The sequence below is a fragment of the Acipenser ruthenus genome, chromosome 29 (assembly GCF_902713425.1).
Source record: "Acipenser ruthenus chromosome 29, fAciRut3.2 maternal haplotype, whole genome shotgun sequence".
Taxonomy (NCBI): Eukaryota; Metazoa; Chordata; class Actinopteri; order Acipenseriformes; family Acipenseridae; genus Acipenser; species Acipenser ruthenus.
In genome coordinates, this window is record NC_081217.1 from 14,801,009 (window position 1) to 14,814,234 (window position 13,226).

A 13,226-nucleotide genomic window follows, 5' to 3' on the forward strand; every position below is an offset into this window, starting at 1 on the left:
ATTCACAAGGATCTCAAAGCGCTTCACACACACACACACACACACACATGAATGCACACACGCACGCACACACACACACACACACACACACACACACACACACACACACACACACACGCATGCACGCACAATTAACAATTAAACCATTACATTAAAAACAGTCTAATACAGAATTTCATAAAACATAAATTAGAAGAGATACACAATGTGATTTTAATTATAAAACAACTAGTTTGTAGAAATAGAACAATTAAGAGAGACTAAAACAAACATTTACTAAAATTAGGATTAAAAAGGACAAAAAGAAAGTGCAGCTTTAATTATAAAATAGGAACACTAAAATAGAAAAGCTATTTTGTAAAAACACGTTTCCAATCTTGACTTAAAAACAGTACGAGTCCCAGCTTCCCTGACTGCAGAAGGCAGAGCATTCCAGAATGGAGGAGCTTCACATGACAAGGCCCTTCCTCCCATATTTGTATTCACCGTGGAGTAACCAGCAGCCCCGCATCCTGTGATCTGAGTGTGCGGGTAGGAGTATACGGGGTCAATGACTCCTCTGAGTAACTGAAATCCATTCAGGGTCTTAGAAGTTAAAAGCCAGTGCAAAGAGGCCAACACAGGGCTATGTTCACTTGTTCTGGTTTTAGTCAGAATTCTAGCAGCAGTGTTCTGAATGAGCTGTAAGCAGGATACCACACGTTTTGGGATACCAGAGAAAAGTGCATTACAATAATCATTTCTTGATGAAACCAAGGCATGCATCAGTATTTCAGCATCAGATTCAGAAATAATAGGCCTAAATTTAGCAAATTATAAAAGGATTACTTTAGTAACTTCCCTACCCACTGATCCAATAACTGTGATGCCTATGAAAGAGACAATCTTAACATGATATTTGATTCCCAGACTAATATGTTTCTCAGCTGTGTGAGGAAGTGTCACAAAGACGGCCAGAGTGGGTGGCGTCAGACCAGAAGCAGGAAGGAATACAGAGAGATGTGTGGTTTGGTATAAGCTGGGCGCGTGATCGCGCTCACCATTTAATAAACAGAACAGAAAATAAAAGGTTTGAACAGATAAAAACACGGGACACGGCACTTCACGCCAAAATAAAGAGACAAACAAAACGAACTAAACAGTGCACAGACAGACAAACACAGTGAGTGAAAACACTATTTACTTTATATTTACGTTCTTCCGTTCTTATTATTTAGTTTCTCCTTCTCCACACTCGTTCTCCACTCACCGAACACCTAACCCCGAGTGACAGAAACGTGCATCTATATATACTGTTGTGCTGGGATTCAATTACTAATTTATTACTCACTTGAATCCCAGCACGTGAATTCATTACGTGAAACCCTGTGTTCACATATTATATTTTAAATGCACGTGAAGTGATTTGTGCTCTCCTCGTGCCTAAATACAAATCTACCTTTTTAAATACACGTGAAACACAGACCCGTTTATATCCCGTGTACCAATCTATACACCAACATTAACATACGCACGCATATATACAACACAGAACACACAAATGCACACAGGGGCGGGGCACTTTGCCACAGGAAGGTTTAACGTTTTCAAACTTGATATTGGTTCCCCTGCCACACGACAGATTAAATGGCTCAGAAGCAAACTCGAAACACCAATACACACCCTTGTTGGCATAAAATCAATTGTCTTTCTTATTTTGTGCCCCAAAAATATTTATATTTGCCTTCCTTTACATGCACTAAAGGTTGAGCAGGGAATAGTTTGTACAGTTTTTCACTTGCAGACGAATCCGACAAATTGGAAACAAAAATGCTGCTGGTAATAATGAAAAGATCGCACTTTAATAAAAGTCAAGTAGCCAAACATTTCAGCTTGTGTCTTCTTCAGTGTATTAAGTAAGTCTCCCTTAGAATTGTGATTGAGCATTTTAAATGCATTGAGACAGGCGGTCCGAACTGTACATTGATATGACCAGAGATGTGATGCACCTAACACAATAAGGCGGCTCTCTTATTGTATAAAGGGAAACATTATTAATCATGTTGGGCCTCGTTTTCAAAGCTGTTTCGGGGAGATTTGAAACGCAGCTCATTCATGACTCGTTACCTTAGACCTTGCGAAGCCAGACAGTGACAGTTTTGAACCAGACTTCTCATCTGGCTGGACTGGCACCATGGCTGAGTCGGGGGGTCTGTTAGCTCCAGGTAGTTGTTCACCTGATAGAAAAGATACACAATTAACAAGTAGATTCAGATGTCATTTTAATGGCTTTTTAAATGTTTAAATGATGCTTGCAATCATCACTGGGCTCTACTATGTAGATCTGTCACTCCAGTTTTGAGTGATTTCACTGGTTTGGAGCTTCTTTAAATTTGTATGGAGGATCCAGACCAGGCTGGCACTGAACATGTGACAGGTAATAACTAAGACAACTAGAAACTCACCGCAGTGCAGCGTGACACATAACTAAACGATTTTACACATCGTTACTTACCATTCCCTCTGAGAACCCATTCAGATGCTGTGCTGAGAGGGGTAGGTACAGGGGCAACAGAAAGGGGCACTGAAGGAAAAGCATGCAGTTACTAGGAGACTCTGTGAAAGGAATTGCACTGCACTATCTGTAACCTCTGTTACACATCATCATGTACATTGCATTGCACAGTTCTGAAAGCTTCGTCACTGACAGCAGAGACAGGGATCCTCTATATATGCATGTTCAGAATGAGCACCCAAGAGTGCAACGCTGCCCTTTGATGGAGACGGGGTGTAGCTGCATCTCTATAATTGTTCAACCATGACTTCTATGGCACCAGGAATGATTAATCTTCTTTTCATTTTGTAATATTATTTTGGTACTAAAATAATATAATAATAAAAATGCTTTCATGAACTCACCCAGTTTTGAACATTTCATTTTTAAACTCTGAAAGATAAATTTAACATCTGTAAGTAACTGAAGTTTTCTTTTTGCAAACTGCACTAAAATTGCTGCAACAAAATGAACTGGTTATATACAGCAAGCTGAGCATTGTAAGAACATAAGAAAGATTAAAAAAGAGAGGAGACCATTCGGCCCATCTTGCTCATTTGGTTGTTAGTAGCTTATTGATCCCAGAATCTCATCAAGCAGCTTCTTGAAGGATCCCAGGGTGTCAGCTTCAACAGCATTACTGGGGAGTTGGTTCCAGACCCTCACAATTCTCTGTGTAAGAAAGTGCCTCCTATTTTCTGTTCTGAATGCCCCTTTATCTAATCTCCATTGGTGATCCCTGGTGCTTGTTTCTTTTTTCAGGTAGAAAGAGTCCCCTGGGTCGACATTGTCAATACTTTTTAGGATTTTGAATGCTTGAATCAGATCACCGCGTAGTCTTCTTTGTTCAAGACTGAATAGATTCAATTCTTTAAGCCTGTCTGCATACGACATGCCTTTTAAACCCGGGATAATTCTGGTTGCTCTTCTTTGCACTCTTTCTAGAGCAGCAATATCCTTTTTATAACGAGGTGACCAGAACTGAACACAATATTTTAGATGAGGTCTTACTAATGCACTGTAAAGTTTTAACATTGCTTCCCTTGATTTAAATTCAACACTTTTTACAATATATCCGAGCATCTTGTTGGCCTTTTTTATAGCTTCCCCACATTGTCTAGATGAAGGGTAGCAATTCAGTATTTAATCCATGTGCATGCATTTCCTTGAATCCCTACTACGTTCAGTTTGAGAATGAATCTTTTCTGCTGGACTTTGTCAAACGCTTTCTGGAAATATAAATAAACCATGTCGTATGCTTTGCAATTATCCATCATGTACGAGAGAATAAAGTATTGCTGCACTTAAAATATCCAGCACTATTTTTATGAGGCTGTGTGGTCCAGTGGTTAAAGAAAAGGGCTTGTAACCAGGAGGTCCCGGGTTCAAATCCCACCTCAGCCACTGACTCGCTGTGTGACCCTGAGCAAGTCACTTCACCTCCTTGTGCTCCGTCTTTCGGGTGAGATGTAGTTGTAAGTGACTCTGCAGCTGATGCATAGTTCACACACCCTAGTCTCTGTAAGTCGCCTTGGATAAAGGCGTCTGCTAAATAAACCAATAATAATAATGTATTTATTTATTTTAACCAGAACTACACAGAATGTGGCTCATAATGCTTTCGTCTCTGACACCCACTTCCTCAGAGATTGTTGTACCGTTTCAGGCATTCTAAATTGGGTAAATACAGTAGCTTGGTGTCTTAAAATATCTCTGCAGGATTTTCCCGCACTGAAAGTTGCAGAGATGCGGGAGCAACTTGGAAAACGCGTGATTTCTGCGATCTCACGCTGAAATTCAAGCCCTGTGATATAACGGCTTCCTTTTCTTTGCTGAAGGTACTGACGATGGCACGCTCAGTAGAAGCAATGTGGTCTTTTGTACAGCCGTGTTTTGTTAAATTGACTTTTAAAAAATCTCGGCAGGATTTCTTTGCGGCAGTACAATAACTACAGTTATTTTGTGTCGTCTGCAGATTTAACAAGTTTGCTTACTATACCAGAATCTAAGCCATTAATGTAGATTAGGAATAGCAGATGACCTAATACTGATCCCTGTGGTACACCACTGGTTACCTCACTCCATTTTGAGGTTTCTATGGGTTTCATTGGTCAGTTACCTTGCTTCTGCTCATTGATTTCTCTGGTTCTAAAAAGGTCTTTGGTTGAGGATTCCCGCACCATTCCGAAGACATTCCCACTCTTAATGTGTCTGTGGAAGGCTGGGGCTGGAGGGCTGGGCTCAGAGAACCTGGGACAAAGAGGAGGGAGGGTTTGGTCAGCAGGTTCAGCCAATGTGATGTGCACATGTTTCAGGGTAGCAATTCAGTATTTTTTATGCCTGCTAACTGGGGTTTCAATCAAACATATAATCATACTAGTAAATGTGTGTGTTTTTCTTTTTCAGAAAGCTCCTTGCATATGAGTTAAGTATCTTATGTTGTGAGGCCATGGATGCAATTCTAAAAGCCAAATGTATGAATATTCCTGTTGTCTAATTACCAACAGGCTTAGCATCTCAAAAGTAACAGAGTGGGAATGAAACCAGGTATTTGTCTGCTCACTGGCCAGCACAAACGACTCTGGTGTTCTTTCAGGTAGAGGGGGAGTGGATGGAGGCAGAGACTCTGAGAAAAGAAACAAACAGAAGAAATCTATTGCAGGGTGTGACAGAAAGACAATGATTCTTGGTGGTAAATCTCCCTCCCAACCTGTGAGGGCGCTAAGTAACGGGAACAGAGTACTCTGGACTGCTTGGCCTGACATTTCATTCCAAGGTTAAAAGGAAGTCGGTCATTTAGAAAAGGGGCGGAGCTTCGGTACATTAACTCATCGACCCGGAAGGGAAATGATGTGGCTGCCGTGGATTGGAGCAGCGGCTGCAATCATTTACCAAGGGGTCATGAGTGACTGTATAAGTAGGGGTCGAAGAGACGTAATCTGTTCCTTCGTATTGGTTAATGAAAAAGAACCCGGAAAGACCTGTGTTTGGTGTATCTGTATCGTGAGTGTTTGTTTGTTTGTTTTGTCTAATTGTTACTTGTTATTATTAGACAGCTAACACATTCCGGAGCTGTCGCCAGAGGCCAGCACAAATCCGGAACAGCACTGCACTTGTATCACAAATAACTGTTTTTGCACCACGAGCACTAATTCACGCACTAACGGACTTGTGTAAGTGTTTTGTGTTTCGTGTGGGTGTACAATAAAGACACACAAACCCATTAAACAACTTTGCACCTGGATTATAATTGTCTGTCTGTTCATTGATCACTTGCACCTGCACACTGTGAACCACTTTGCCACACAGGGCCATTACACAGCCTGCCTGCAGCAGTGCACTGCCATCCTACAAGACTCATTACACAGCCTGCCTGCAGCAGTGCACTGCCGTCCTACAAGACTCGGTACACTGCTATAGACCAATGCTGTGGTACGACCCTGCAGTATTACTACAATATACTGCAGTGTCAGGACATGCAGCATGATGATACTAGCTCTCTCATAAAATCAATCTGGCTACCTTGCCTCACATGTTTATTAACAGTTATGCTGTCCGGTGCTACTCCACGTGTATTTCACAACATTACCTTGCAGATTAAAGCTGTAGATTAAATACAGATCAGAAGTAACATTTTCAGGAAGTAAACACAGATGCCATGCATTAACAGTGAAAAAACAAAAATAAGTTTGCACTTAACTTACCCAGGTTTGAAGTTCTAAATTTTAAACTCTGAAAAATAAAAACATTGACACCATTAAGTATCTTTTCTTTTACATGTTTTCACTGTTCCGGATCTACTGAGTTGAATGAGCAGTCAGCACAGTACCTTGCTTCTGCTCAGTGATTTCATTGGTCAGTTATCTTGCTTCTGCTCATTGATTTCATTGGTCAGTTACCTTGCTTGTGTTCATTGATTTAATTGGTCAGTTACCTTGCTTGTGTTCATTGATTTCATTGGTCAGTTACCTTGCTTGTGTTCATTGATTTCATTGGTCAGTTACCTTGCTTCTGCTCATTGATTTCATTGGTCAGTTACCTTGCTTGTGTTCATTGATTTCATTGGTCAGTTACCTTGCTTCTGCTCATTGATTTCATTGGTCAGTTACCTTGCTTGTGTTCATTGATTTCATTGGTCAGTTACCTTGCTTCTGGTCATTGATTTCATTGGTCAGTTACCTTGCTTCTGCTCATTGATTTCATTGGTCAGTTACCTTCCTTCTGTTCATTGATTTCATTGGTCAGTTACCTTGCTTCTGGTCATTGATTTCTCTGGTTCTAAAAAGGTCTTTGGTTGAGGATTCCCGTACCATTCCGAAGACATTCCCACTCTTAACGTGTCTGTGGAAGGCTGGGGCTGGGGGGCTGGGCTCAGAGAACCTGGGACAAAGAGGAGGGAGGGTTTGGTCAGCAGGTTCAGCCAATGTGATGTGCGCATCTTGCATGGTAGCAATTCAGTTTTTTTATGTCTGCGAACTGGGGTTTCAATCAAACATATGATCATACTAGTAAAAGTGAGTTTTTTTTCTTTTTCAGAAAGCTCCTTGCATATGAGTTAAGTATCTTATGTTGTGAGGTCATGGATGCAATTCTAAAAGCCAAATGTATGAATATTCCTGTTGTCTAATTACCAACAGGCTTAGCATCTCAAGAGTAACAGAGTGGGAATGAAACCAGGTCTTTGTCTACTCACTGGCCAGCACAAACGACTCTGGTGTTCTTTCAGGTAGAGGGGGAGTGGATGGAGGCGGAGACTCTGAGAAAAGAAACAAACAGAAGAAATCTATTGCAGGGTGTGACAGAAAGACAATGATTCTTGGTGGTAAATCTCCCTCCCAACCTGTGAGGGCGCTAAGTAACGGGAACAGAGTACTCTGGACTGCTTGGCCTGACATTTCATTCCGAGGGTTAAAAGGAAGTCGGTCATTTAGAAAAGGGGCGGAGCTTCGATACATTAACTCATCGACCCGGAAGGGAAATGATGTGGCAGCCGTGGATTGGAGGAGCCGCTGCAATCGTTTACCAAGGGGTCATGAGTGACGGTATAAATAGGGGTCGAAGCGACGTAATCTGTTCCTTCGTTTTGGTTAATGAAAAGAACCCGGAAGGACCTGTGTTTTGTGTATCCGTATCGTGAGTGTTTGTTTGTTTTGTCTAATTGTTACTTGTTATTATTAGACAGCTAACAAGTTCCGGAGCTGTCGCCAGAGGCCAGCACAAATCTGGAACAGCACTGCACTTGTATCACAAATAACTGTTTTTGCATCACGAGCACTAATTCACGCACTAACTGACTTGTGTATGTGTTTTGTGTTTCGTTTGGGTGTACAATAAAGACACTGGACATACAAACCCATTAAACAACTTTGCACCTGGATTATAATTGTCTGTTCATTGATCACTTGCACCTGCACACTGTTAACCACTTTGCCACACAGGGCCATTACACGCCTACCTGCAGCAGTGCACCGCCACACTACAAGAGTCATTACATAGCCTGCCTGCAGCAAGGCACTGCCATCCTACAAGACTCATTACACAGCCTGCCTGCAGCAAGGCACTGCCATCCTACAAGACTCATTACACAGCCTGCCTGCAGGAGGGAGGGTTTGGTCAACAGGTTCAGCCAATGTGATGTGCGCATCTTGCAGGGTAGCAATTCAGTTTTCCTGTTTTCATGGGAGTTATATATCAGAATCAATATTTAATAGTTATTTGGTTGCATGCAGCCATGAGCTATTTCAAGTAGTAGTCTTATTTGGATTACATTGTCACAGCATAAACTTTGCAATTTTACAATATAGTAATTAAAGAAATGTAAATGAAACTTAAGCTCGCTACACACCAGAAGCAATGCGACAAGTTATAGAACCTATACCTTTGATAAGTATCTGTCACGCCACAGGCGACACGACAAGCAATGCGGGAGTGATGCAAAATAAATAGGATTGACCAATCAGAGTCAGCTTTAATGCATAGTGTGCACCAAGGTGAAGCATTATCCAAAATGACAGAGGAATAAATAATACTTGCTGGAGAGATGAAAGGTAATATATGGGAGTCTATTTTTAAGAACTGGATAAGCCTGGTATGTATGATTTATTGATGGTATGTATGGTTTATGTTGAAATACAGTCAGAGAGATACTCATAATTTCCACATCATGTTGACGAATATAGTCTTCAATATATGTCTTGATCATAGTTTTGTCCATAGCAATTTTTATATCAGTTTTCAAATCTATCAGATTGTGTGTGTGTGTGTGTTATTTCAGGTGTGTGTGGTCATGTCACTGCGTAAGTATCTTGTCGCCCGATGAAAAATCTGGTGTGTAGCAGCCTGTACACTGCAAAATCAAAAGTGCCCTTTAAAAGGCAAAAAATAGCAGTTATTTATTTAATTGAATATTTTTTCTAACAGTGCCTTATTGTTTCATTCTTTCCTCTGATTATTACCAGGCTCAGCAGCACAGAGTACTCACTCTCTTTGCTGGTGAGCACAAATGACTTCAGAGTTCTTTCAGGGAGTGGAGGAGTGTGAGAGTCTGTGAAAAGAAACATTCATATGAACCTTTTTAAGAGAGATCACTTCAGAAAGATCATTTCAGATAGATCATTCAGTGCACTGACCTGGGGTTAAGATAGAGTTGTAATGACTCAGTCAGGGACTCCACTCAAGTCACAATCTTTGGTGACTTGACTCGACTTGAATCATTGTCATCAAATGACTCGACTCGAGTCCCTACTCAAAAGACTCGAATCAACTCGAGTCCCTGCAAGAAAAGACTCGACTCGACTCGAGTCCCTGCAAGAAAAGACTCGAATCGACTCGAGTCCCTGCAAGAAAAGACTCGACTCGACTCGAGTCCCTGCAAGAAAAGACTTGAATCGACTCGAGTCCCTGCAAGAAAAGACTCGACTCGAGTCCCTGCAAGAAAAGACTTGAATCGATTCGAGTCCCTGCAAGAAAAGACTCGAATCGACTCGAGTCCCTGCAAGAAAAGACTCGACTCGAGTCCCGGCCCAAAAGACTCCACTTTCCACCTGACTCGAGTCATAGTCTTTATGATAAAATAAATTACACAATCAATTTCGTTTTCAGTAACCGCAACCCTTCTTGTGATGCATACAAGCCCGGCCTCTTTATGAGTGAGAGGAACACGTGACAACATAGAGACAGAGAGAAGAGCGTTAGCAGCATGGAAGGAAAATCTAGAGTACCTGTGTTCATCGAGTTCGCAAAAACTATGGAGTCGACAGGGAGAGAGATAAGCAGTCTGCATCCTGCCCAGCACTGAGAAATGCCAAACAAAAATAAACTGTGTCTAAAATAACTTGTAACAGGGGGAGACCTGTGCTGACTCTGCTGGCGTGTTCACAGTGCTGCAGGAAGAGGGCAGCAGTCGTCCAACAACCGCCTGTCAGTCATGGCCGTGACACGGGGAGGTGGGAGTGTGTGTGTGTGGACTCTCCCTCTCTCTGAATGGCTGGGAGGCGGGTCTTGGGGTGATTGTTGGCCCTATAAGATAATGCTCTACTGTTTCCTCAGGTCTGCCAGATTTTAATGAATGGGCCAGCAGAGACCCTACGGACGGACAGAGCGGGGCTGGAAGAGAGCCACGCGCGACTTGAAAAAGAAAAACAAAGACGCCGCGCACAGAAAGAATAAGTGTAGCGGGGAAAATAAATGGGCAGAACCCCAAAGTATATAGCGTAGCGAGGGAACAGTGGGAGTGTAGGACGGAGTCCCGGGCCGTGCGGCTAGCGACGGTTGGGGTTTGTTTTGCTGCTGAGTGCAGTACTTTATTTTGTAGATTTTGAGTATTTGTTTTTGTTTTTGTTTGCCTTCTGTTTCTTATGATTTATTGCAATGGCGTGTGCGCCATAGGTGAGCACTGAGACACCTTTACCATCGTTGGTAACAACGGTGTCTCAGTGCCACCTGGTGGCGAGAAATAAATAGTGCACCCAAGGGGTGTTTAGAAACCAAACTTTCTGTCTCCGGTGTCAGTGATTTCCCCCACCCTTCCACACGTGGTGTCAGAAGTGGGATTCACTGGCATTGCCCATTAAAAGCAGTGCAACCACAGGAGGTGCCAACATGGATGCCACACAATTTGCGGCGATGATGGACCTGTTACGTCAGACCCTCACTGCTGCGGTGCAGGGGGCTGCTAGACCCGCAGGTCCAGATCCCAGGTTGCAGAGACCCACCAAAATGACGGCTGATGATCGCCCTGAAGCCTACCTGGAGGTGTTCGAGGCTATGGCGATCTCGGCCGGGTGGGACCAGGCACAGTGGGCTACCTGCCTCTTACCCCAGCTGACGGGAGAGGCACAGGCAGCCGCGAGGGCGCTGTCCCCGGAACAAATGATGGATTACCCCACCCTAAAAGCGGCCATCCTTAATCGGGTGGGGGCCACGCCAGAGGGATATCGGCGAAAGTTCCGGGAGGCGCAGTTTTCGGCGGAGGAGCATCCCAGAACCATAGCCCACCGCTTAAAGGATTACGCTCTGGGCTGGTTGAACCCGGACGCGACCACCAAAGCGAGGTTGGTGGAGGTGATCGTGGTGGAGCGATTTCTGGAGTGCTTGGCTCCGGGACCTCGGCTATGGGTACAGCGGCAGGCCCCTGCCACTTTGGACCGGGCGGTTGAGTTGGCAGAGCAATACCAGGCGGCGGAGCCAACGCCAGCGAAACTGTCTGGACGAAGTGGGGCTACCGGATCGTTCCCTCAACTGGCCCCGGAGAGGGCGAAGGGACTGGGGGGACGGGGTAATCGAGTATTTTGTCGGGGGGTGTCGGCGGGGGCTCCCGGCCCGGGAACTGGGGCAGGGTGGGGTTACCCACGGGCTGCTGCGGTGTCGGACCGGGGTCTCGCGCGGACACCTTATCGGCGAGCCCCTGTTATGGCTCCGGTATTTCCACCTGCTGTCGAAGCCTCGGGGAGAGAAACTAGCCCACCGAGGTGTTGGACGTGCAGGGAGGTGGGCCACCTCGCCCGGGACTGTCCGGTGATGGAGTGTGACCTCGGCCGACCAGGTAAGCACGTTCAATTACCTCAGTCACTTCAGCACAAGGGTTTTGTTATTCCTGTGACCGTGGATGGTGCAAAAACCCAGGCTCTCCTGGATTCAGGGTGTGGTCAGTCTCTAGTACAGGAGAGCCTAATCTCACCGGGGCATAAACATATACTGGGACGGGTGCATATTAAATGTATTCATGGGGATGTACGCTCCTATCCCAAGATCAGTGTGAATATGACGATTGGCCAGCAAGTGACGCAGGTGCAGGTAGGATTATGTCCTCAATTGCCAGTGCCGGTAGTTCTGGGACGGGACTGTGAGCAGTTTAAAGATTGGTTAGCTGCCCTGACAGCCCCGTCCTCCTTATTGGCTAAGAAAGAGGAAGTAATTGGAGAGATTTTTCCCTTTCGTGATCCGGAGTGGTTTTGTCATAAATTTAAACCCCGTAAAACTAAACGGGAGCGTCGGATCGCTAAGAATGAGGGCTGGCAATGGAGGGGGTCGGAGAAGTTTCAGGTGGGGGCGGTTGGTGAAGAGTCTGGGGGGGAGACCGCGGAGCCAGCGCAGGGGTCTGGCTCGGCTGCCTCTGCTCGGGACCGATCTGACCCCGAGTTGGAAGCCATGGGAGCTGATTTCTTAGCTCGCTCCCGTGACTCCCGACTCGAGCAAGGGCGTGACGACGTGCTGGGCAGACTCTTTGACCAAGCAGCGGTGGTTAATGGTCGGGTGGTCGAGCCCAGACGTGCCGCCACGTACCCTCACTTTGAAATCAATCGAGACCTTCTGTACCGGGTTGATAAATTACCCCAGACCGGGGAAGTGTGTCATCAGTTGCTCATTCCTCAGCCCTTTAAGGAGGATTTGTTGCAGCTTGCTCACGCTATTCCCCTGTCTGGTCATTTGGGAAGGGACAAGACTAAAGCGAGGCTCGTGACACGGTTCTATTGGCTGGGGCTGGATGGTGACGTCAGACGTTTTTGCGAACGCTGTGGGGAATGTCAGAAAGCTAGCCCTAGAGCCGTCCCACGCGCCCCACTGGTGCCATTGCCCCTAGTGGAAGCTCCGTTTGAGCGTATTGGAGTGGATATAGTGGGTCCGTTAGAAAGGAGTGCGGCGGGATACACACACCTATTGGTTATTCTGGATTACGCTACGCGTTATCCCGAGGCCATTCCCCTCCGATCTGCGTCCGCTAAATCTGTTGCCAACGAGCTCGTGAAGGTTTTCTCCCGGGTGGGAATCCCCAAAGAAATACTGACCGACCAGGGTACCAACTTTATGTCTCGGCTAGTCCGCGGAACATGTAAACTTTTGGGTATTAAGACCATTAGGACCTCGGTTTTTCACCCTCAGACTGATGGTCTTGTGGAGCGATTTAATAAGACCCTCAAGAACATGTTGCGCAGATTTATTGATAGTGACGTGCGCTACTGGGACCAGCTGATTCCGCCCCTTCTCTTTGCTATCAGAGAGGTACCCCAGGCGTCCACCGGTTTTTCGCCATTCGAGTTGTTGTATGGACGGAGACCACGGGGTGTACTCGATCTGGTTAGAGAGATGTGGGAGGAACAGCAGGACAATTCGACTAATACTGTCCGGTATGTGTTGGACCTGCGCAAACGTCTGGAGTCGGTGGGAAAGTGGGCGCACGACAATTTGCAACAGG

The 13,226-nt window shown here is 45.0% G+C and overlaps 1 protein-coding gene across 4 annotated transcripts in view; it reads right to left on the reverse strand.

The window, feature by feature from the left end:
- LOC117426362 (tyrosine-protein phosphatase non-receptor type 22-like) overlaps positions 1-13,226 on the reverse strand; it is a 50,759-nt gene that overhangs the window by 10,372 nt on the left and 27,161 nt on the right. For 2 of the 4 annotated variants that reach the window (XM_059004168.1, XM_059004167.1), the window contains 8 exons: positions 9,015-9,077; positions 7,227-7,289; positions 6,783-6,913; positions 6,238-6,265; positions 4,653-4,783; positions 2,899-2,926; positions 2,495-2,563; positions 2,107-2,216 (listed from right to left, as the gene is read on the reverse strand). In XM_059004168.1, the coding sequence (XP_058860151.1) occupies positions 2,107-2,216; positions 2,495-2,563; positions 2,899-2,926; positions 4,653-4,783; positions 6,238-6,265; positions 6,783-6,913; positions 7,227-7,289; positions 9,015-9,077 (623 nt within the window). The remainder of the gene's footprint in view (positions 1-2,106; positions 2,217-2,494; positions 2,564-2,898; positions 2,927-4,652; positions 4,784-6,237; positions 6,266-6,782; positions 6,914-7,226; positions 7,290-9,014; positions 9,078-13,226) is intronic. The other 2 variants (XR_009309297.1, XM_059004169.1) reach the window with 2 other exon arrangements.